Source organism: Scatophagus argus, chromosome 4 (genome assembly GCF_020382885.2).
Source record: "Scatophagus argus isolate fScaArg1 chromosome 4, fScaArg1.pri, whole genome shotgun sequence".
NCBI classification, from domain to species: Eukaryota; Metazoa; Chordata; class Actinopteri; family Scatophagidae; genus Scatophagus; species Scatophagus argus.
The window spans coordinates 2,069,590-2,091,269 of NC_058496.1; the positions used below are offsets into that span (position 1 = coordinate 2,069,590).

A 21,680-nucleotide genomic window follows, 5' to 3' on the forward strand; every position below is an offset into this window, starting at 1 on the left:
GGGACCACCTCTTCTCCGGGATGAAGGAAGAGCTCAGAGGTCACTGTTTTAACTGCGATAATGATGATGGCTGCTGAGGAACACTTTGAGGAGATCCAAGACGCCAACCTCTGCAGTGACAGGATCTGTATGCTCCACAAACACCTGGCTATTAATCCATATACTCCGTGTTGAGGTTACTTTTCAGTTGTAATAAGATACAGATTATTTGTCACCCTGTTAAAATGTAGTGAGTAATGTAACTATTTTAATGAAGTCATTGAAATAAGCGCTCAGCCGTCAGCCTTGACGTTTCAACCCCTTCTTAGAGCATCAAATAACTAATTAAAACCAAACTGATCAGAAAACTGAACACCCGAACAAACATCAGCATGATAAGAATTACCTAAGATGACAGAAACCGTCTTTGGGAAAAAAAATTTACAGGACGTATTCTTTGCGTTTTTAGTTTGCTCCGTGCCCCATATGCTAATATGAAAGAGGAGGAGCTGTACTGCAGCCAGCCACCAGGGGGCCGTCCAGATGTTTTGGCTCCACTCTCGGGGAGCTCTCATGTCGTCCATACATCCTAGACGTATAGCGTTCCCTGTAAGCCATCCCACCCCTGATGCTGTTGCTCCCAGTGGCTCCGCTGTCCCATGTCGTGTTGGAATATGAGAAACGGTAAGAAGAGGTTATGTGCAACATATCAGCCTTTTATCAAAAACAATGCATTTTTTTTTTGATGTAATTCCTTTGTTATCGCCAACATTTTTGATTCTCAATTCATTTTTGATTAGTAACTTTCTCAGTAAGCGTAAGAGATTACAGGCACATTTATGTAACAACTCAGCAGTATTTGTGTTATTGTTACAAATTCCTGCACCTTGCTTTGCCTTACCATCCCACACGGCATCATAAAACATGATATCACTCTGCTCTCTGCCATTTAAACTGTATTCCAGAGAGACACACACGTCAAGACTCCAATTTACACTATTATCAGAGCAGGAGAGCCATAATAGTGGCTGTCCTCTCGATTCACATATTTGGCAGGAAATCAAAGTCACATCCAGGTGTTCGCTATGATGTCAGCCATCTGTGTGTGTGCACACAAACAGATGTGGGGCACGGATGACAGATAATCTCTCTACAAAGAGCTTTTACCTCGCACATGTGAGTGCTGTGACAATATTTCTGTTATCAGAGGCGGTCCTAATGACATCACTGTCAGGTTCAGACATTCATAATTTACTGTGTGTGTGTGAATGTGTTCAACCTGTACTTACTGCATGAGTGTGTTTAGTTGGACTTTTCAGGAAATGTCTATGTTACAGTTGCAGTATACTGTAATAGTATAGTGCAGGCAGTACAGAGTACTTCAGTACTGCATGGGCATGAACAGTGTTGTGTTCGCCTTGTCTTCACTTGTCTCCTACTCTGGTGGTGGTGGCTGTTTCTGCTCAGCGAGGCTGCGTTCACAGTCTGCTTCATGGAGCAGCCCAGAGGATCTGAGGGAAATGCTGACTTTTTCAGACAACTTTATGACTTTGAGCAGGTTTTCTCGATTCTCTGTTGTTTATTCTCTGCAGTCCTTTTAAGACTGTGTTTCTGTCACGTTTTACTGCGTCTTTCTGTCACTCTGGAGCCCATTCAAAGGGCTCTTGGTTATATGTAAATAAACCTTTCACTCGATGCCTTATTCTGCTCTATTAGTCTTGTTCTGTTTTGTTCTGTCCTCCACTAAATTATATTTCACTGTACTTCATGGCTCCCCTTTATGTTTTGTTTTGTCCTATCGCTCCCTGCTACGCTCTATATTCTACTCAAATCCATTCTGTTCCTCTCTAGTATGTTCTCTTCAGTTCCACTCAGCTCTGTTGTATTTGATTACTCTCTTGAATGTTCTCTCCTTTATTCCGCTCTCTTCTGTTCCTCTCCAGGAGACTCTGCTCGCCTGTGCTCAGTTGTAATACTTGACTGACTGTTTTCTATACTCTCTTGCGTTTTATTCCCTTCTATTCTGCTACTCTGTACTGCTGTGTACTGGTACTGTGTGTTATGTTCTCCTCTCCTGTGTTGCCTCACGGTCCCTCCTGTTATGTTACCCTGTTGTACTCCTCACTGTGTTCCGCCTCTGTGTTTCTGTTCCGTCCTGTTCCACTTTTCTGCACGGACGGTCATTTTGATGATTTTCGTCCGCACTGAGATTTAAAAAGCTCAGGACACATTTAGTGAAATGCAGCACGGCAGCTCCTACGTGCATTCTGAATGAGGCTAGTAGTGATATTTGCGTATAACAGAAGCACCGCCTCCCTCCCATTGGACAATGTGTACGTGAGGGCGTGGCAAGGAAAGATGAGAGTTGCGAATCCATGCCCTTACTGGGAAGACATGGAGCGCTATGGACACAGTCTACACGAATCGAGTAGGATTCTCAGCTAAAGACCCAAATATTTCTTCACTTAGGAAACAGAACGATTTGAGAGACTGAGAGGAGGAAAAAGGGTGGCCCGGTCGAGGATGGAGTGTGCATTTGACGCACAGAATCTGATTTCCATTTCTTTGAGGAAAATCCAAAGCTCCAGGACGCAGAGAGGAGGCATCAAGCTCCACAAGAACTTGCTGGTAACGTACGTGCTGAGAAACGCCAGGCAGTTTTACATGAGCAAAAACTTGTCGCAAACGCAGAGGACGCACCACTATGAGGACGTAGCCGCAGTCCGCGAGAGGCAAGAATACCTCCAGCTGACCGGGAGCTTCACGGAGTTGGCCGATGACTTCTACTGCAACTTTAGCGGCGTTGAGTCGGACACTTGGCACTGCGGAGCGCACCAGCCCGTCGGCCAGCCTGCAGAGGTGGCGCACCAAGACGCGTCCGCCTGCGCAATGGTTTCACCAAGTGACTCCGACCTCATGGTTTCGGAAGCCTGTTGGAGTTACGCAGACAAGTCCTCCTGGGAGTTACCTGTCCCGAACGCACAAGCCAACCAAAAGACCGTCCTGGACTTGGACACGCATGTGGTGACTACTGTCACGAATGGATACTTCCACTCAGACTGTTGCGCGCAGTCAAAACAGCCGCAGGGCGCGCAGTGCTACAGCAAAAAGCGAAAGATGGACACAAGTTATCATATTGTTGATCCAGAGTTTTATTTGCCAGACTTTGGGCCGCTGCCGTGCAAAAGGATGAGAACTGATGATGATTCACATTCGGACTCGGAGCAGCTGGACAGCACAAACATCTCCAACCTGATCTCGGTGTTGGGTTCAGGCGGACTATCTGAGTTTGTGAGTTGGCAGCAGACGGACCTTGAGCAAATATTCGCCGCTCAAACAATTTGTTTAAAGCATACACCGTTAACAGGCAGCGGCTGGACCAGAGCGATCGAAGCATTTTGATTTGTATGACTGGTTTTCTTTGTATCGTTTTATTTTATTGCTTTCAAATAAACCATGACACGACTGCAGTTCTCCCTCTCCTCTGTCATTGAAAAATGTTGATGAAATGTGGTCAAACAGAGCAATCACGTCCATCTCGGGTCACTTTTGCACATGAGCATTTCTCGTGCCGGTTGGTACAGTCTGTCCGCGCGGCATGAAATACGTGTACTTTTCATTTAAAGCTTGTTTTCTGGTGATTCGTTTGGGGCACTGGTCTGTCTGTCTCTTTGGTTTGTATTTCCTGAAGAAATGAGTTAACGCAGCTTCTCCGGACGGATGTCGGACGAGCGCCATCATGTGGCGAGTACACATCCGTACAGCCTCATGCACCAGATCCACGCACAGCATCACTTCGCACATGTTAGCCTGTTATTTATACCAGGGCCTGCTTTCACTAATCAATAAAGCTAACGTCATTTAAAAAGAAAAAAAGGCACTGATGTATTGGCTTTAAATTAAAACATGTTCCGCTCCTGATTGAGGCTTTCACTGTACACTTGTTAAGTGAGCACAAGAATGGGTTGATTATTGATATACACACGGGCCTTTGGGTTCATAGTGACCTTGCATTTTCTCCACTGATTGATATCATTCTGCCAGTCTTGTGGGATGTAATATCTAAAATTTATGACTCTGCCGTGAGTAAAACTGAGCGTAATATTTCATTAATGTGTCTCGTGGATCATTGGATTTCTTCTAATAAATTAAACGGGGCGTCGAAAACACAAAGCAGGTTACTTTCGCTGAAGTATTTTGTGGTAAATATTTTGTGACGGCACGCGACGCATGTACCAAACTCCACTTGAAAAATCAGGACTTTTAGTGGGGAGCTCGCAGTTGTCTTTCCTCGCTGGGTCCGAGGGGGGCAGACAGCTGAGAATAGACAGTGCGCTTGTCCTTGAGATATGACTGCTCGAGGGTTTCCCATCTATCTTCCCGGGACAGGCAACAACTTTAGCGCTTCTGTCGGACAACATGTTGGCTGTTTGTGTCAGATCCGCGGTGAGTGTCTTGTTTTTCTTTGTCTACATGTATCTTAAGTGCGTAGTAACAAACGCCGTAACAATTTACGGCATCAGATTGATTGAAGGGGGTGGGGCGCAGCGACAATGTCACAATATCAGGTTAAAATATAACTTATGTTTCACTACTACAAGTTGTCAGAAAGGCTCTTACGCCGTTTGTTATTCATTTGGAGCGTTTTAGGAGCCACTCGTCCTGACATTTTGCATAACATTAGCTTAGCGTAGCCGTTAGCATAACCTTAGCCCGCTGCGTATGCTGCAGAAAAAGGACGCCGAGAACAACAACGCTAACGTCACGGTAGTAGTTTTATTAGTTATAGAGCCACCATTCATTTTAACCGTCTCTCTATGCCATTTCTCGAGGCATGTGTTGCCAAAAACACGACAGCAACGTTTTTATTTTGAAAACCGGCACCGGAAGTTATTTATCGTATTTCCAGACGCTTCTCAAGAGGGCAAATTACGTCAATTAATAATGAACAATTTTCATCATTAAGTCCGAAGTTGTTCCACATTAATGTTTATGAGTTAAGTAGCAGCCAGACTGGATTCGCTCCAAATACAATTTTAAATCTTTTCCGTCTGTATTTCATGTAACAGCAGTCATGTTGGGGGCAGGAGGACACACTTTTATTTCTTGCTTTCATGTGTGTTTGTTTTAACTCGGTCCAAAGTGTCAACTGTGTCAACCTATTTATAAGCTGGCCGAGCCCTCAGCGGCGGGTCCAGATAAATAGTGCGGCTGCTTTGCTCGGTTGTTTTGGTGTCAGTTTTCACAGACCAAATCACCTTCCTGTACAGCATACGACTTTGAAAACAATTAGAAATGTTGCCCAGAACGCTAAATCCTGTTCTTACGGGAACCAGTTTGCACAGAGTCATTTGGTGTTCGAGGCTTCAGTGGCATTGATCTTTAGCACCATGTTGAAACCTGGGTTTGTGAGGCAGCATCTGTCAGCTGTTCAATTAATCTTCTGGTCCAACTGGTGAGATTATCAGTAAAATTAAATGTTACTCAAAGCCTGCAGTTTAAAATATTTGATCAACGAGCAGTGTTTCCTTTGGTGGTAATATTTAGCCTATATAGTCTGTAAAGGCAGAGAAGAGATGGTGCTTATCAAAACCATGTTTTCCAGCTGCGGCCTGGCATGGTGAGGCCATGCCGCCTGGTCAGACCGGTGACTCAGATCCCAGAGAGGTCCCTGGTGCACCAGGAGGGCTTACCTAAGCTGCCCGTGCCGCCGCTGAAGCAGACCTGTGAGCGGTACCTGGCTGCTCTGGAGCCCATCGTGAGCAAAGAGGAGCTGGAACACACCAGCCAACTGGTGGAGGAGTTCCTGAAGGGTGGCGTGGGGGAAAGGCTGCAGAAGGGCCTGGAGCGACGGGCACGCAAAACAGACAACTGGGTAGATATGTGGGTGTGTTTACTCAAATATGTTTGTAATCCTGCCTTGAAGACCGTAATCCCGTCAGTTGCGTTTATGTGTTGATGTAGCTGTCAGAATGGTGGATGCAGTCAGCCTATCTGGACTGCCGTATGCCGGTGGCGGTCTACACCAGCCCAGGGGTTGTCCTGCCTCGCATGCACTTCCAGGATCGACAAGGACAGATGAGGTGAGAGCCCGGGATCCTCGCCGCAAAGGCAGCCACACCAACTCAGCTGTGTATCTTGCTAAACGATTCTCTACATTATAGAAAAGAGGAGCCACAACTTTTCCATTCTGAGCTTTAATGAAGTTGTTCCCAGAGTGATTAACATTGTGCCGAAGTGCAGTATAAACAAGCTCAAGTTTGGAGCCGACCTTTGAGCAGGCTTCCCTGCACATGCTGGTTATTTAAAGCCCTTTGGCTGCTCACAGCATTGCTCAGCTGTTTTTCCCTGCTATGATATGCAGTAAACATGGTGGCCGTGGAGAGAAATACTCCAGTGAAGTCAATGCTAGAGGTTTAGGCGTACAGAGTGGTTCCTTCGCTGTCTGCAGCGCATTAATATAAACCACAGAATCATCATGTTTGCCATTAACACGACGATGTCTTCTGTGCAGGTTTGCTGCCAAACTGATTGCAGGAGTTTTGGACTTTAAAAAAATGATTGACACGTGAGTTTGCCTGAAACAAACACAAAACATCTGCAGAAATCTCATTGTCATCATGCCTTGCAGTTGGATAATGTTGAGCTGCTGTGTCCTAGTGAGACCCTGCCTGTAGAGTATTTGAGTGGGAAGCCGCTGTGTATGGACCAGTATTACCAGATCCTGTCCTCCTGCCGCATCCCTGGTCCAAAGAGAGACACCGTCGTAAATCACGCCATCGGGAAAACACCTCCCACTCACATCACTGTGGTCCACAACTTCCAGGTACTCCACAAGGCACCGCTGCTCTTCTCCTCCTTGTACTCATTGTCACTCATTATCACTGGTGCAGCGGTTAAAGAAATCCTGGACGCGTGGCTTAATCAGCCTGATCTGGCTTCTCCTCCCCAGTTCTTTGTGTTGGATGTGTACAACAGCGATGGCACCCCTCTGACAGTAGACCAGCTGTACATGCAGCTGGAGAAGATCTGGAACTCCTCTCTGCAGACTAACAAGGAGCCTATTGGCATCCTCACATCGCAGCACCGCAACACCTGGGGAAAAGCCTATAACAACCTGATTAAAGGTGAGCAGAGGCAAAAACTCTCAGACCCTGTGCAGAAATGCTCAGCATCAGATATCCAGGAGAGTATCTAAGATGAAATATATTCTGGAGAATTGGTTTTATTCCTCCTCAGATAAGACAAACAAGGAGTCGGTCCGTGCCATCCAGAAAAGTATCTTCACAGTTTGTTTGGACGCCCCGATGCCACGCGTGTCAGACGGGATGTATGGGAGCAGGGTGGCAGCGCAGATGCTGCATGGAGGAGGAGCTCGCTGGAACAGCGGCAACCGCTGGTTTGACAAGACATTACAGGTACGTTTGAGACAAGCGACTTTACGTTTAAAGCAATACACAGTACGGTGGTGAGGGCTGAGCATTTCAGTGTTTATGAATCATCCTCAGTTCATTGTTGGCGAAGACGGTATATGTGGCCTGGTGTACGAACACGCACCCGCTGAGGGTCCGCCCATAGTGTTTCTCATCGATTACGTCGTTAAATACATGTAAGTTTCTTTCCATTTGTAGATGAGCGTTTTCTGCCTCCCCAGATGAGCTCAAACTGACGCTTTCATATTTTCCAAACAGGCAGAGAGTTGAAATGGTTCGCTCTCCCATGGTTCCCCTGGCCATGCCTCTGAAACTGCGTTTTAACATCACACCCGAGGTCAAGAGAGACATTGAGAAAGCCAAACAAAATATGAACATGTAAGTCAAGTGCAGTTATCTTAGTAAGCCTTGCAGCTTTGATGTCAGACATCTTGTTCAGCTCCGTCTTTTCTGTGTCTCATCAGAATGGTGCACGACTTAGACGTGAAGGTGCTCATGTTTTCTCATTATGGCAAAAATGTACCAAAGCAGCACAAGCTGAGTCCAGATGCCTTTGTGCAAATGGCTCTTCAGTTGGCTTACTTCAGGTAAGAAATTCCCTTTCATAGTCAGATGTTCTGCTGGGCGTAGACAGTAAAGGAACAGTTCACTGAAAAAATGAAAAGTCACTTTGTCCTCATGCTGATGGAAGGTCAGGTGGAGTTTCTTTGTCCGAACAGCATTTCGGGAGCTTGTTGCAGTTCATTCTGCTAAACAACTGAAAGTGGGTGAACTGTCCCTTTAAGTGTATTGCATCAAACACCCTGTGTGCTGTTTTTGAATTCCAGGATGTATAACACTTGCTGTTCTACTTACGAGAGCGCATCGTTACGAATGTTCAAATACGGGCGAACAGACGCGATCCGTTCAGCTACTGTAGACTCGTTAAAATTCGTCCAGGCCATGCAAGACCCAGCTAAGCAGGTACTGTTCAGCCACCGGACTTTCACACTAAATGTGCAGTTTAAGGCTTGCGAGCTGTCTGACCGAGCAGTAAATGTTCCCAACAGAACACCGAGAGGCTGGCGCTGCTGCAGAGGAGCATTCAGACGCATAAGGAGAACACGTACAACGTGAGGACTGGTTTTTATTCAGATACAAACCGCTGATGTCATCTGATCCGTCTCAGGGCTACACATCTGACTTTTAATTCTCTAGGCAATCCACGGACAAGCCATAGACCGACACCTCCTGGGGCTGAGAATGCTGAGTATTGAAGACCTGACCTCCATGCCTGAGATCTTCATGGATACGTCTTTCGCCGTGGCTCAGCACTACAATCTCTCCACCAGCCAGGTATATCTGTATCTAAGAAAACCCATTGTTACTGAACAAACGATTATTGGTCGTCATGTTTGTTTGTTTCCCCTCGTCTCTCCGTGTCCAGGTTGGCTCCAAGACGGACTGCGTGATGTGCTTCGGACCGATGGTGCCAGATGGCTACGGAGTGTGTTACAATCCCATGGATGAGCACATCAACTTCGCCATCACGGCCTTCAACAGCTGCCAGGAGACAAACGCTGCCAAGTTTGCGGAGGCTGTAGAGGATGCTCTGTTGGACATGAGAGCTCTCCTGGAAGACGTGGCTGAGCAGTGACTCCCCCCTCCCCCACAGGAGCCTGGCACGGTCTTTGTGTCTCGCTGGGCTGGACGGGAGCTGGAGCCGAACCTGATCCCAGAGCCGCTGGCACAATGCCTGACTGACACTGACGCACAGTGCACTGGGCGGTAGGGGCTGTGGTGGCAGTGCACTGCCTTTGTAATGAGGAAAAAGTTCTCTGTGATGAAAATGCTATATTTTAATATATTGTGTTATAACCTTGTTGTAAACTATTAACTTAATTTGCTGACTGTAATTGTGCAAACATTTTTTCTTTGTTTACACTTGACTAGTTCTTGGTACAGTCTTCAGAATGACGCTGTGCTAACCTGACTTAAAGACTTTGAATCTTTTGGCCTTATTTTATTTATTTCAGGTCAGAATAATTAGCACATAACAAAAAAGAATCTTCCTTAAGTCACCTTTGGTCATTCTGATCAATACAATGGAAGCACATGGCTGTTACAAGTATTGTAAACTCAAGAAATGGTAAAACATAACTTTCACACCTCTTTTAGACTGCTACAGTTCACTCTAAAATCAAAAATACATGTTTCCTCTTACCTGTAGAGCTGTTTGTCCATTCAGACAGTTTTGGTGTGAGTTGCAGACTTTTGGAGATGTCGTCTGTAGATACGTCAGGTAAGAGGAAAAATATGAATGTATTATCTATATTTTGGGGTGAAGCGTCCCTTTTTAAACTTAATATCAGCGGTGCGTAAAGGAATATTCAGCTCTGAAGCTCCCTTCCAAATGCAGGTAGTCTCCATGAAACTCAATCTCAGCCATATTTCCAGAAGAGTGCCACAGAAACAGCTGCTGGCCTTGGAACACGTTGGTCTTTAAGACGTCCATGTCCCGGATCTGAACGAGACAAAACGGTGCAGCAGTTACTTCACTTTTCTCCCGTTAACTGTTCAGTGTATTGAAATAACAAGTGTTGAAGTGCTTGTCCGCACCATGATGTATGCAGACTGGGAGCTGGTGGAGTTGAGGCCTATGTGCAGCGCTTGGATTCTGATCTTCACCGAGGGAGGGGCGTTGATGAGGACCCGACAGGTGTGGTTAGCGTCGGACGTCGTTGGATTCTCGAAGACGCCGTTTGCGGAGAACAGCTGAATGTCACAGTCTGTGAGGGAGAGGACCTGCTACATTTAATCCTTGGTATAAATCTGTGTCAGTCTGGTGCAATAGTCACTTATGAAGCAGCACGGATTCGCTTAAATGCATGCAAATGCATCACACTTCACTGACCACCGACACCGAAACGTTATGATGAGTAGTGCAGTGTTACAGATGCATCAGTGTGTACTTCACTTTACCAAACACGTACAGTACGTTTTAACTCACTACGGCAGATTGTTGAGGTGTGTGCAGGTGAGTATAGGCATTCATAATGCACTATAAGATGTAACCTGTAGTTTATAACCAGTTCAGAGCCTTCGTAAAACACTTGAACTTCTAGTTCATTATGTTATGTTTTATGTGATTATGAGTGTAGTCATAAAGCCTTATGAATGCATTATAATTCACCAGCAATGTCACCGTGAGGCGATATAGATATGTTCTTCATAGAAAGTGTCGCCAAATCGTTTTGCAGATTTCTTAAATCTAAATGTCATTTCCACAGGTGAAAACCAACACTGAAACATTTGAAAAGTTTTCCATGGCTGAGCGAAGGCCGCACCAACAATCCCAACAAGCTGAAAGAACTTTTTATGCTCCACAGTTCTTTCAGCTTCACTCTACATATTGCAGGGCTTTCATGTCAGATTGCATTATACTGTGGGAGCGTTCACAACATTGCGTGCGTCTCCCTAGATTCAGTATTGAACCTTTATGTTGCAATAGGCTCCAATCATTGAGCCTGATTCACTTTCAGTTGCACACGTTCCAAAAGAGTCAAACTTTGACTCTTACCCTGATGGTGACTCTTCTTCGTGTTCTTCTGCGACCTGTAGGTGAACGCGACCCCGTATCCAGGCGTGAGCAGATTTTGACGCACCAGGAGGACATTGGTTCTGGTGGTCAGTTCACTGCCTGCAACCTGCTCGCACTTCCTCACAAATGCCAGTCGATCAAAAAAAGCTACGAACTCCTCTGTAAAAACAGAGTTGGAGATGATGATGTTGGCTGTGATGGTCGTCGCGTAGGGAATTTCTTCCTGTGTATCTGACAAATCTTACTTTTTCTGCAGTTCAAGGTGCCAGACTCCACTTTAACGTGAATGACTTCGTCTAGCGGCCGACCTATGGATACTGTGCAACGGCCGGTAACATCCCTCAAGTCCACCGTGCCCGATTCTTCCAGGAGCAACTGTCCACATGCACCTGGTGAAAAACAGACACCGTGAAGGTACTCCTGTGTCTGCTTTCACAGAATTAATAAGGAGTCGTAGTGTACCTACTGGGTTTAGACGTTGGAGTGGTCTGTGGGCTGGTGATGGCCTCTGTTGGACTTGGAAGAGTGATGTGGCCCATGTGGTGTGTTGGTGCATCAGCGTGGCTCCGAGTGGGGGACGGGAGAGGTCCCTCCTCTCTGCAGCTGCCCATGTTGCAGCCCTGGACGGTGATGGGCTTTGGCATGTGCATACAAAGCAGAGGGCTGAGGGGCTCCGGCTTAGAGGGTCCCATGCAGGACACGGCCCTGGACTGGATCCCGTATCCGCAGGAAACCGAACACTGGCGAGTGAGACAACACACTTATTACATTCCTACTGAAAATGAAGCGTCTTCGGTTCACTTGACCTTTTTGACCACATGGCCAGCGTCAGGTTGAATTTGTCTCATTTGAATTTGTATCACTCCGAAATACACACCAGTTTAAAGGAACAGTCCACCCAAAAATGAGAACTCAGTCATTATCACTGTTTCAGAAGTGTTGTGTTGTGGACTAAGAAACTTCACCTGACTTCCAATGACTGAATTTTCATTTTATTTTCTTTTTGTTTTTTATTTTTGGTGAACTGTTCCTTTAAGATATCCCTTAGTAAACAGGATTCACACGAAAGAGGACAGGATATGTTCAAGAAACAGAATGCGTAATTATAGTGTGCGTCTGGGGATAAGTATAAGTTCTGGGGAGAGAAACGTCCATACGGGACCGTACAGTTAAAGTCGAGCTCTTTAATAAGAAGCTTCATATAATTTACATTTTTTCAGACAATTTCTGAATGCACATCCACAGTTTTGGGTGTATTTTTACACAGTTCTGGACAACAATTGGTTATTTCTGTACAGTATGAAAATCATTTGGCAGACTCTTGAAACTTGTGTGATCCATCACAGTGAAGATCAAGCCTGCATTTGTCAGCGTTTCATTGGACATTATCATAGTAATGCAGTTTACCTGCAGACCTGTTCACTGTGATGGATTACACACCTGGAGCAGCTTCACGACGCTGCTAATAGCTGGAAACCGCTTGATGCCTGGAATGGAGTATATGGAATGGAAGTATATTTATATTTCAAATACGCAGTAAAGTGCAAAGCAGATGCAGTTTGAAGTAGAAGCTCTAAAACATGCAGAACCACTGGGATGTTGACTCAAAGACACACAAACTGAACAAGCGTGCTACTTCAGGTACCATTTGTAATAATAATGTTTGGGTTTGTTTCTTTTACCAGGGGTATAACGGTTATACTTGCCTCTGTTCTTATCAACTGTTACTAATTCATTGTCTCATCTGCGGCCACATCTGTGGATATTTTTCTATTGATTTTTGCTTGTCAGAAAATCAATAATAGTCTACCAACCATTTAAATAATTTCACAAGCAGAAATCATAAAGATGAAGTAAATCATCATCTTCTTGCAGCTTCTAAAATATGAGTATTTTCTTCTTTTCTAACTTTCATATTGTTGTAAACTTGAGAAATTGTTGGACGTTTTTCACTATATTTAGACATTTTATAAAACACACGATTGATCGACTCATCAAGAAAACTATTGTCAGGTTCATCAGCAGCCCCAGAAAAAATAAGGAGAAAAATCAAAGAAAGTAAAAATAAAATAATCGATGTAGGGTCTGTGGACTTCTGGACTTGGACTGGTCTGGTCTGGTGGAGCTGTGTTCTAAAACTGCAGCTTTCTTAGGAGTTGCTTTGTGGACTGAGGAACATCACCTGACTTTCCATCAGCACGGGGACGTGAGGCCATAATGAATGAGTTTTCATTTTGAGTGAACAGTTCCTGCAATCAACTCATGCTTTCGTCTTGAATCCAATCTTTACGCTTCAGTCCATTTGTACCTGGCTCCATGGTTTCACTTCCCATCTGAGGGTGCACACCTGCACCAGGCAGGGCACTGTGGTGGCCGGTTTGACAGCCTCGTGGCAGTTTTCCTGCGGCACCACGCCCTCCCTGCCGTGGACGGACTGGACACACGTCACAGTCCTCTCAGCTACGCCCAGATCGCAGGACGCCGAGCAGGGTGACGTCCTGACTACCTTCCACCTGCACAGACAACAGTGGGTTTGAAATACTCCTGGCTTTTGCTGAAACTGACTTGAGACGCGTGCGTGTGATTTACCTCGCTGGGCAGCTGTGGGTGTTGCATGAAACCACTGCTGTGGGTTTGGGAAAGTTGCTGCACTCTGAATCCTCCACCACCTTCTCCTCCCCCTCGGTTTCTCCAGCACAGTACAGCACCCGGTTGGCCACCCCTCCTCCACATGTTACACTGCAAACTCCTTGCTTAGAGCGCCACCTGGTTGTCATGAAGTGTATCATTTTCAAAGCCTTCTTTAAGACACCTTGTTTCCCTCGCTGGATTCAGAGCAGACACGCATACTAAAAACAAATGCATTAATTTGAGCGTAAATCCTTTATGTTAAATGCGTGTTACGTGAGGTGTCTCACATGGGAGGGCAGGGAGACGTGTTGCAGGTCTCAGCCTGAGGAGGAGGTTTGGTAGCAGCATCACAGTGGAAGTCAGGAACCCCCAGTCTGGTCTGGTGGTCCACACAGGAAAACCACACCTGCAGGGTTCCTACATGAGCATCAGGCTTTGGTTGATCTTCTGTGTTCTGAGGAAATGCTGTTTCTGAGTGAAGGTGTGAGTATTCTGTCACTTACCATTTCCACAGGTCTTTGAGCAGTGGCTGATAACAGGACTCCAGACGTACACAGGAGCCTGTCTCGAGCGTGGCAGCAAACCGGACTTGAGCACCGGCTGCTCCTGCTGACCAAAGACCACGTTTAACCATGCTGCACGTGTTGAAATAATAAGTGAGGTTTTTAGTCACCTTCTACTCTACCTGTCCCTCAGAGTCCCAGCCAATGGGACAAACGTCTACCACGCAGGGCACAGAATCAGGTGGTTTGATCTGCTTTGAACAAAAGCTTTGATCCACTTCAACATCCTGACCGTCCTCAGACCGCACGCATGACACCACGCGTTTGGCTGCTCCCGGGCCGCACACTGCTGAACATTCCCCTGGCTCGGATGCACGCCATCTTTAAACACACATTTTTTAAATCTTTTTAATCATTTAATCATTTTTTAATCTTTTTATTACACTTGAAATATTCTGCAGTCCCAGGACTTCCTACCTGGCAGGACAGTGTTGCGGGTTGCATTTTTCAACAGAAGTTGGCGCTTTGCCAGGTGTGCATTCAGAATCTGGAACCTTCACCACCTCGGCGCCGTGCTTCTGAACACATCTTACAGGACGCACTCTCTCTCCTCCACCACAGGAGGCGCTACAGGGCCCAAACGTCCCTGCATCCCACCTGCAAAACAGCATTCGTGTACACCTGTTTGTGCTGAGCTCCATGTGCATGTCCATCCGATCGAAAGGACAGAGTATGAGCCTGACCTGGGGGGGCAGGGGGCCAGCTGGCAGGTCGTGGGCAGAGGCGTGACACGAGGAGGTGTTTCACAGTTGTGTTCCTCTAAGTGGTTGTTGGTGTCTTCATCTACACAGACATATGCATGCTTCTGTACTCCTGTCATAGAAAGAAAGAGATTATAATAACCAACCACATGATGCTATACTGGTTGTTCTTTCTGTGCTTTGCAGTACGGGTCATGATTGACAGCTCCCGACCTGATCCACAGGAAACAGAGCAGGGTGTCGTGAAGACGGTCCATTTGCCTTTAGGTGTGATGTCTGTCAAGTTTGTGGTGGGCACATAGAACCGGTAGCTAATGTCTGGATTTGTTTTCTCTCCATACTCTTTTCCATATTTGCGATAGACCTGCAAAGAGAAAAGCACTTTTGATTATGACCACATCTACTGTGTGACACGTTATGGGGCCATTCATAGTGCATTATAAAGCATTCATTATGCTGTATGTTTTGGGAATGTATGTGTTTGTTGATATAGTGTAATTCTGTTACGAATGCCCCATAATGCATTATAATTGTGGTCCTCATAGAAAGTGTAACCAATAGGATAGCTCGTCATAATGCATTATAAGCCCCATCAGTCAACCGATAGTTTATAACCAAGTCAAGAGCATCCATGCTTAAGCTTATAATTCATTATAAATCACATCTATAATGTTTTGTAACTGTTGATATTGTGCATCAGTAAGCATAATGTCTCTTTATGAGTGTAGTCATGAATGCATTATAGTTCACTATGAATGTGGACTTCATAGGAACCTAAAATGATCATATGTGTCAGATTGTCAGTACTACTGTGTCAGTATGTGTCAGTATGTGTCAGCGTTTTTCATGCCACCTCTTTTTGAACGTTGCTTCATGTTTTTCTCCCCTCACCTGTATGTTCATCTCCTCCTGCAGCGGTCCGGGCAGCAGCAGCTCCTCCACCTCAGGCAAAAGGTCGGGGGTCAGGTGGAGGCGGTACTCTAGGCGGTTATCATCCAATGGGCTCGGGTGAGTCATATTCAATGCCATGATGCCCCTCCCAGACAGAATGTACTGATCCCCAACTGTTACAGCTGTGGGCACAAATTTCATTAATTAAGTTCCATTCGGTCCTGCTGCAGAAGCGCAAATGTGTCGTAAAGTGACAACACTCACCCATGTGAGTGAAGAGAGGTGCCCTGTTGACAATATGAACCTGTGTGGCGTTCACTGGCAGAGACAGGAAGGTGGTGTACTCTGAGACAGAACAAACTGAATTGTAACTCATGGCTGGCAATGCAGGAACAAGGCTGAAACTCTGTTCACTTATTGAACTATTGAGTATTTTTTGATTTGTTATGTATTTCAGTTTGTAGTTGTCACAGTGTAACTATAAACGTGTTTATGATGCTATTATTAACACTTTAGTCTTGCCTTGTGAACACATAATAATGTTATTAAGGACGCGGTACTGTTTGCTACCTCTGGCCTGACCAGCGGTGTAGGAGTCGGAGGTCAAACTGCAGGATGATCCATCTCCACCACACACCCCACACACATCCCGCGCTTTCCCAGAGTGCAACACACCATCACAGCCAAACAGCTGATCGGAGACAAACAGAACATTTAAAAAAGCTGTGAGTCGGAGCGTGAAAAATAAATAGAAAGACTGCATCTGTTCTCTGGTATGCTTACTCTCACTTAGTCATCTCTACCTGACATTTCCCTCTCAGACAAGCTGCTGTGGAGCCGAAGGGGGGCGGGCTGTCTGACTCGCAGCGAGTCCCATCCACAAAGTGAGATCCACGGCTCACTATGAAGTCCTCTCCGTCTGACTGGCACATGTGCCTGCACTGCTCGTCCCCTGGTTGTGACGAGAGGATTTCACAGAAAGGACACGTCACAGGTGAATTGTTTGTCCCTTCTGCATATTGGAAAGGTTTTCTTTAGGCCCACCTTGTGTAAATCCTACAGCAGGGATCCAGGTGTAGAAGGAGGCGGTGTTGGGCAGCAGGTAGAGGGGGTGGAGGTCTGTTTGGGAGCACTGCTCTGCCATGAAGTCCAGCTGAGTGCACTCACATGGCTGCAGCAGCACATGTGGGGGGAAGAACTGGGATTATTTTTGACTTTTCTGGTGTCTGAATCCACATTCAGCCCCAGACCTTAAGAGGGACGTTCAGGGCAGAACATTTTTCTTTATCTGAAACCAATTTTGAGGACGACTTCTTTGACTTCTCTGAGTCGTCCCATCAGTGCTTCCATTTCTGAGGGCTTCTTAGGGGAAAGCACAGACTGCGAGCTACTAACAAAAGATCATCAAAAAGTGGGACAATTCTGGGTACAATGATCGACTGAGCAAAAGATACTGACCTACTGCACGGAGGCCCACTGTAAACACTGCCAGTGAGAACCTACCTGCCGGTGACAAAGTTCAGCCTCAATATCCGGCCCCTCACAGTCATTCCCTCCAAAAGCAGGCCTGAAAAATTAGACACAAAGTTTATTTTGTTGCTACAGCTTTATCATATAAAGTACGGGATCTTCAGCCCTGACTATGACTCATGCTTGCATGACTTTGCTTACCTCGGGTTATTGCATTTCCGCGTGCGGTGAGTGACTCCCCCGCCACATGTCCGTGAGCAGGGGGAGAACTCTGACCAGCTGGACCAGGAGCCATGCACCACCACAGAGGAGCTGAGCTCATCCAAGGACACACAATGCCCCTTCAAACACCACTGGGAGAGAGGATTGCTCCTCATCAAAAACGTGCTCAGGCCTACTTTTGTTAAATTATAACATTGTGGGGGATGGTGGATGACTGCACCAAAAGCAGTACCTGATTAGGTGCACACTCAGTCCCGTCTAGCAGAGGAACCAGGAGCCGTTTGCAGGAGCTGTCATCATCAGGGTTAACGTGACAGGACAGAGCACGGCAAGCTGGCTGATAGAAAACCAGACCAATACTCTGAACATGACTGGAAAGGTGGTATCACTGTGTATTTAAGATGCACAGTGCCACCTAGTGGTATCAAGCTGCTATTTCATGTCACTTACCAGGTCAGGATTCCTGAAGGAACAGGCTCGTGCCGCGCTACCAAAAGCTATACGACACTGGTCGTCCACTCCATAATATAAACCAGGCTTCCAGTCTTGTAGGGAGCCTCCCAGTGCTGGAAGGTCTTTTACACATTCAGCTTTCCCTTCGCTGGAAACATCAATACATGTGACATCTCATCATCGAGACTAGAGCAAACGAATTTCAAATCAAAACCAAAAACTGCACGCATCTTTTCTCAAACTGCTTGTCAGAATCAGTTGAAACAACCCGAAGAGTAAAGATCAAGTTCTGACAGCTGCTCTGAGCAGGTTGGCCCACCTGAAGAATGAGAGCAGCTGCTGTCTGCTGCACGGCGACCAGGTCAGATCCACACTGTTGTAGCCTCCATCAGACGCCATCATGAAGCCACTCCTGCTGCAGGTGTTTCCCACTCCGTCATGGTTCATCCCAAAACTGGATGAGAGTATTTGAAGTTCTAAAACATGTTGATTTTACTTGAATGATACTTAAAGTAGTAGATAGACGAGTAGCCTGTAAACCTCAGAATCCACTCGAAGGAGTTTTCATCTGATCTGCTAATCAGAGTCCAGCAGCTGAGAGAGCTCAAGGTGAGTCACTATGTTCTTTTAACTAAGCTGTACTGAAATACGTGATGTAATGACAGTCTGTTAATCTCTTGTTCTTTACACTGAAGCAGGAGACATCTTGTGTCCAGCAGTTAAGCTTATGAAAAGAAAAAATAGTCAAATATTGTGGCAGTAGTTAGGCTGACCGGCTGCAAACTGTGTGAAGGACTGTCCAGAGTACAGTATTGATAATGAACTGGACTGGCTCTGCATTCCCTTTCGTTGCATCATTCTTTCCAGGAAAAATCTTGGAAATTGTCCGGAAATTACAGACCTTTCAAACAAAGTGTCGCCTAGAAGCTGTGAACAGATAGATAGTGCAGATTAAGTGGTTTTTTTATTTACCTGTGGCCAATCTCATGAGTGATGGTGATCCCCAGGTCAAAGCCTGTGTCCTCTGTGATCACGCAGCTCCACTCGCTGGAACAAGCCCCACCCAGCTGCGCTACACCCCTGACCTGCTTATTCCCATCAGGCAGCACCAGGTCGTACCTGTTTGTGTCGGGAAACACATAGTGAAACACCTGTCGGGTCAGAAAACGTTCAGAGGACGGCTGTGCGTGTCCCACCTTGTGATGTACAGCAGAAGATCAGCGTGCAGCGGGTCTGAATCGTTGGACGGGTTTATCCTCCTGCCCCAGTCACACACACTCCTGAGAGAGGAGGTGATGTTGGTCGACATCTGGATCTCTGGCTGGACGAGTGAACCACAGTAACAAAAGTAAAGGTTCAACGTCACTCTGGATAACATGAAGGCGTCAATTACACTGAAGCTGTAGGACTTTTACACCACATACGCCTTCTAAAGTCATCTGTGAACGTGGTTCTGCAGGGCAGTCAGTCGCTTACCTCTGGCTCTGACAGGATGATCATGCGGACCAGGTGCACCCTCATGTTGGCGCCCAGGGTCACGTCTCTCAGCAGCTCTGAGGCCTGGGTGGAAATTAGAACATGAGCCAGGTTAATGTTTCTCAGGACTGTAGTGCCGCAGTGCAGTGTGTACGTCCGGTTACGTAAACATTTCATCACGGTGATGTCTAACTTGTGCTGCGAGTCACTTCATTACTTATTCGTTTCAGCCTGTGAATCGAGTTTGTGTTCATTTTGCTGTGCTGAGATTTACAATGTTGAGGTTGGTGAGGATGTAGCGTTCGGTGTCCTGCTTGTGGACCTGCTGGACGTCAGGTCCTACCACCACCAGCAGTTCCAGATGTGTGATATCAGGCATCAGAGCCGACCGACGCAGCCGCCCACTCACTGTGAACGAGGAGAAGGTTCTCTGAAGACACACACCTGTGATCTATGTGTACTCAGCCATGTTGGTCACACTACGAGGACCACAATTGTAATGCGTTATGGGGGCGTTCATAGTGTCTTATACTGCATTCATAATGCTTCGTGACCACACTCATAAACACACTAACAGTCACGAGACATTATAGATGTGGTAAAATGAAGCTTACCTGTACGCACCTCAACAATCAGCAGTGGGAACTCATAGTGTGCTTATTAGCGCTTATTAACCACTTATGAAGCAGCACAGGTTCTTTTAAACCATGAAAGCACACCTTACTGACCACCAACAATGAAACGTCTTGATGAAGCCTGCGGTGTTATAAGTGCATCAACATGCGCTTCACTTTACTGAACACATGCAGTGTTAAGTCATGATTCTGTATGGACTCTTATAAGCACACTACGAGTCTATGCTAGAGCTGCGTATATGACGCATGTGTGACGCTTAAACCTGTCGTTGAACCTGAGACGTACCTGAGGCGTCAGGAGAAGAACCAGGAGAGGAAACTGTGTCTCTCTGACCGGAGGAGTGATGAAGACGCTTGAGGAGGACACAAACAAAACCATTTTCAGCAGCTTTAGACCTTGTGCAACTAAATTTAGGTCTGTGGCCCAAATACTGGATGAAAACACAAAACTATCCTTTTGTTTTTTAGCCATGTAAGTCCAGTCCAAACAGTTCAGACTCTGTGCGGGGGCCGTGGATTTTCCCAGGATGATAAACAGTTTAAAGTTGAAGAGTTCAATGTACTTTGCAGGAGCAGAGGAATCACTAACCGCAGCTCTCCACCTACCTCTTCCAATGGAGAAGTGATCAGAGCGGCGAGGCCAGGCCGCAGCCACAGCAGACAGAGCAGAGGCACAAAAACCATGTTGCCCCCCCTCCTCTTCCTGCGAGTCTACCTGCTCTGCTCCAACAACCAGGACAGTATGTGATCCTCCCACTCGGCGGGACTGAGGCTATGAGTAACGTGTGTTTAGGTAAGCAGCAGGGACAAAGTTGATGAGCTCACACGTCATTTCCTGGGGATTTTTTTTCCAACTTTGGGACCAAGAGGACAGCTCCCATTGGTTGTTCTTTGTTTTTCTACTGTGACTAACTTGTGCGCAACATTACAATCAATGAATCACACAATCCATAAAGCCTTTCGGTATTTGAACTCTTTTGATGGTGACATCAGTGACGGCAGACGAATGCTTTATTTTAGCAACCAACCAGCATCCACCTTTGCCATACTGCTGAATTTGTCCTCATTGTCATAAATGTGTGTGTTGTTGTTGCCTGTTGTAGCCTTTAGAGGGCAGGCATGATCCTGTTAATGGACTGGGAGGCCAGCAGAGGTGCACACACACACACACACACACACACACACACACACCTCGACAAGAGTCTGACTAAATAACATCCCTTTTGTCCATGACACTCATAAAACCTTATCTAATGCTAAAGTTGTTTGTTTAGAAGGCAGAAGATTCACAGTGGAAACAATAAAACAATAACATCAGAGCTGTAAAACTGACAAGCTTCAGGTCATGGCAGTGATTATTTTCCTACTACTCAGACTGAGACAGACTACAGACCTCAGGTCTGGTGATTGTTTTACAACTGGGGATTTCAAACATGTCATTATGCTTCATTTTTAGAGGATTATCAGATCCCAAATTCAGCATTTAAATACATTTAGAAATATTTGTTTATCATGGCAGTAACATATAATAGTGTTTTTATTTTTGTATTAATAATGTGGATTTTAGTGGAGCAAAAAAATGCAACATTGAGGAGTGGAAATGTAAAGTAGCAGAAAATATACTCAACTACCTCAACATTGTACTT

The 21,680-nt window shown here is 45.9% G+C and overlaps 3 protein-coding genes across 8 annotated transcripts; 2 read left to right on the forward strand and 1 right to left on the reverse strand.

Moving 5' to 3' along the window:
* The first annotated feature begins 1,734 nt into the window (after positions 1 to 1,734).
* LOC124057996 (immediate early response gene 5-like protein) lies at positions 1,735 to 3,449 on the forward strand. The gene has a single exon (XM_046386778.1). It carries the CDS (start codon positions 2,503 to 2,505, stop codon positions 3,379 to 3,381), a length of 879 nt encoding a protein of 292 aa, XP_046242734.1. The 5' UTR covers positions 1,735 to 2,502; the 3' UTR covers positions 3,382 to 3,449.
* Positions 3,450 to 4,068: 619 nt separating this feature from the next.
* On the forward strand, positions 4,069 to 9,404 carry LOC124057994 (carnitine O-acetyltransferase-like). 4 transcript variants are annotated; one of them, XM_046386773.1, is made up of 14 exons: positions 4,069 to 4,425; positions 5,585 to 5,854; positions 5,944 to 6,062; positions 6,494 to 6,547; positions 6,640 to 6,805; positions 6,932 to 7,106; positions 7,219 to 7,397; positions 7,488 to 7,588; positions 7,671 to 7,790; positions 7,877 to 7,999; positions 8,240 to 8,375; positions 8,462 to 8,524; positions 8,610 to 8,747; positions 8,839 to 9,404. In XM_046386773.1, the coding sequence occupies exons 1-14, from the start codon at positions 4,399 to 4,401 to the stop codon at positions 9,046 to 9,048; spliced, it is 1,881 nt and encodes a 626-aa protein (XP_046242729.1). In that variant the 5' UTR covers positions 4,069 to 4,398; the 3' UTR covers positions 9,049 to 9,404. The 4 variants fall into 4 exon arrangements, with proteins under 4 accessions (XP_046242729.1, XP_046242730.1, XP_046242727.1 ...); XM_046386774.1 differs by lacking the exon at positions 4,069 to 4,425 and adding an exon at positions 4,475 to 4,547; XM_046386771.1 differs by lacking the exon at positions 4,069 to 4,425 and adding an exon at positions 4,593 to 4,746.
* On the reverse strand, positions 9,402 to 20,839 carry adamts13 (ADAM metallopeptidase with thrombospondin type 1 motif, 13). 3 transcript variants are annotated; one of them, XM_046386769.1, is made up of 29 exons: positions 20,641 to 20,838; positions 20,321 to 20,387; positions 19,674 to 19,807; positions 19,400 to 19,483; positions 19,120 to 19,244; positions 18,896 to 19,042; positions 18,243 to 18,377; positions 17,921 to 18,071; positions 17,703 to 17,807; positions 17,450 to 17,601; positions 17,282 to 17,345; positions 16,823 to 16,949; positions 16,582 to 16,730; positions 16,349 to 16,469; positions 16,043 to 16,123; positions 15,779 to 15,960; positions 15,101 to 15,251; positions 14,870 to 14,999; positions 14,604 to 14,783; positions 14,309 to 14,507; positions 14,127 to 14,229; positions 13,911 to 14,040; positions 13,582 to 13,758; positions 13,301 to 13,505; positions 11,459 to 11,732; positions 11,238 to 11,381; positions 10,972 to 11,151; positions 10,011 to 10,180; positions 9,402 to 9,915 (listed from the first exon to the last, which is right to left on the reverse strand). In XM_046386769.1, exons 1-29 carry the CDS (start codon positions 20,716 to 20,718, stop codon positions 9,760 to 9,762), a joined length of 4,101 nt encoding a protein of 1,366 aa, XP_046242725.1. In that variant the 5' UTR covers positions 20,719 to 20,838; the 3' UTR covers positions 9,402 to 9,759. The 3 variants fall into 3 exon arrangements, with proteins under 3 accessions (XP_046242725.1, XP_046242724.1, XP_046242726.1); XM_046386768.1 differs by having other exon boundaries at positions 14,127 to 14,232; XM_046386770.1 differs by lacking the exon at positions 10,972 to 11,151 and having other exon boundaries at positions 14,127 to 14,232; positions 20,641 to 20,839.
* Between the last annotated feature and the right edge of the window lie 841 nt (positions 20,840 to 21,680).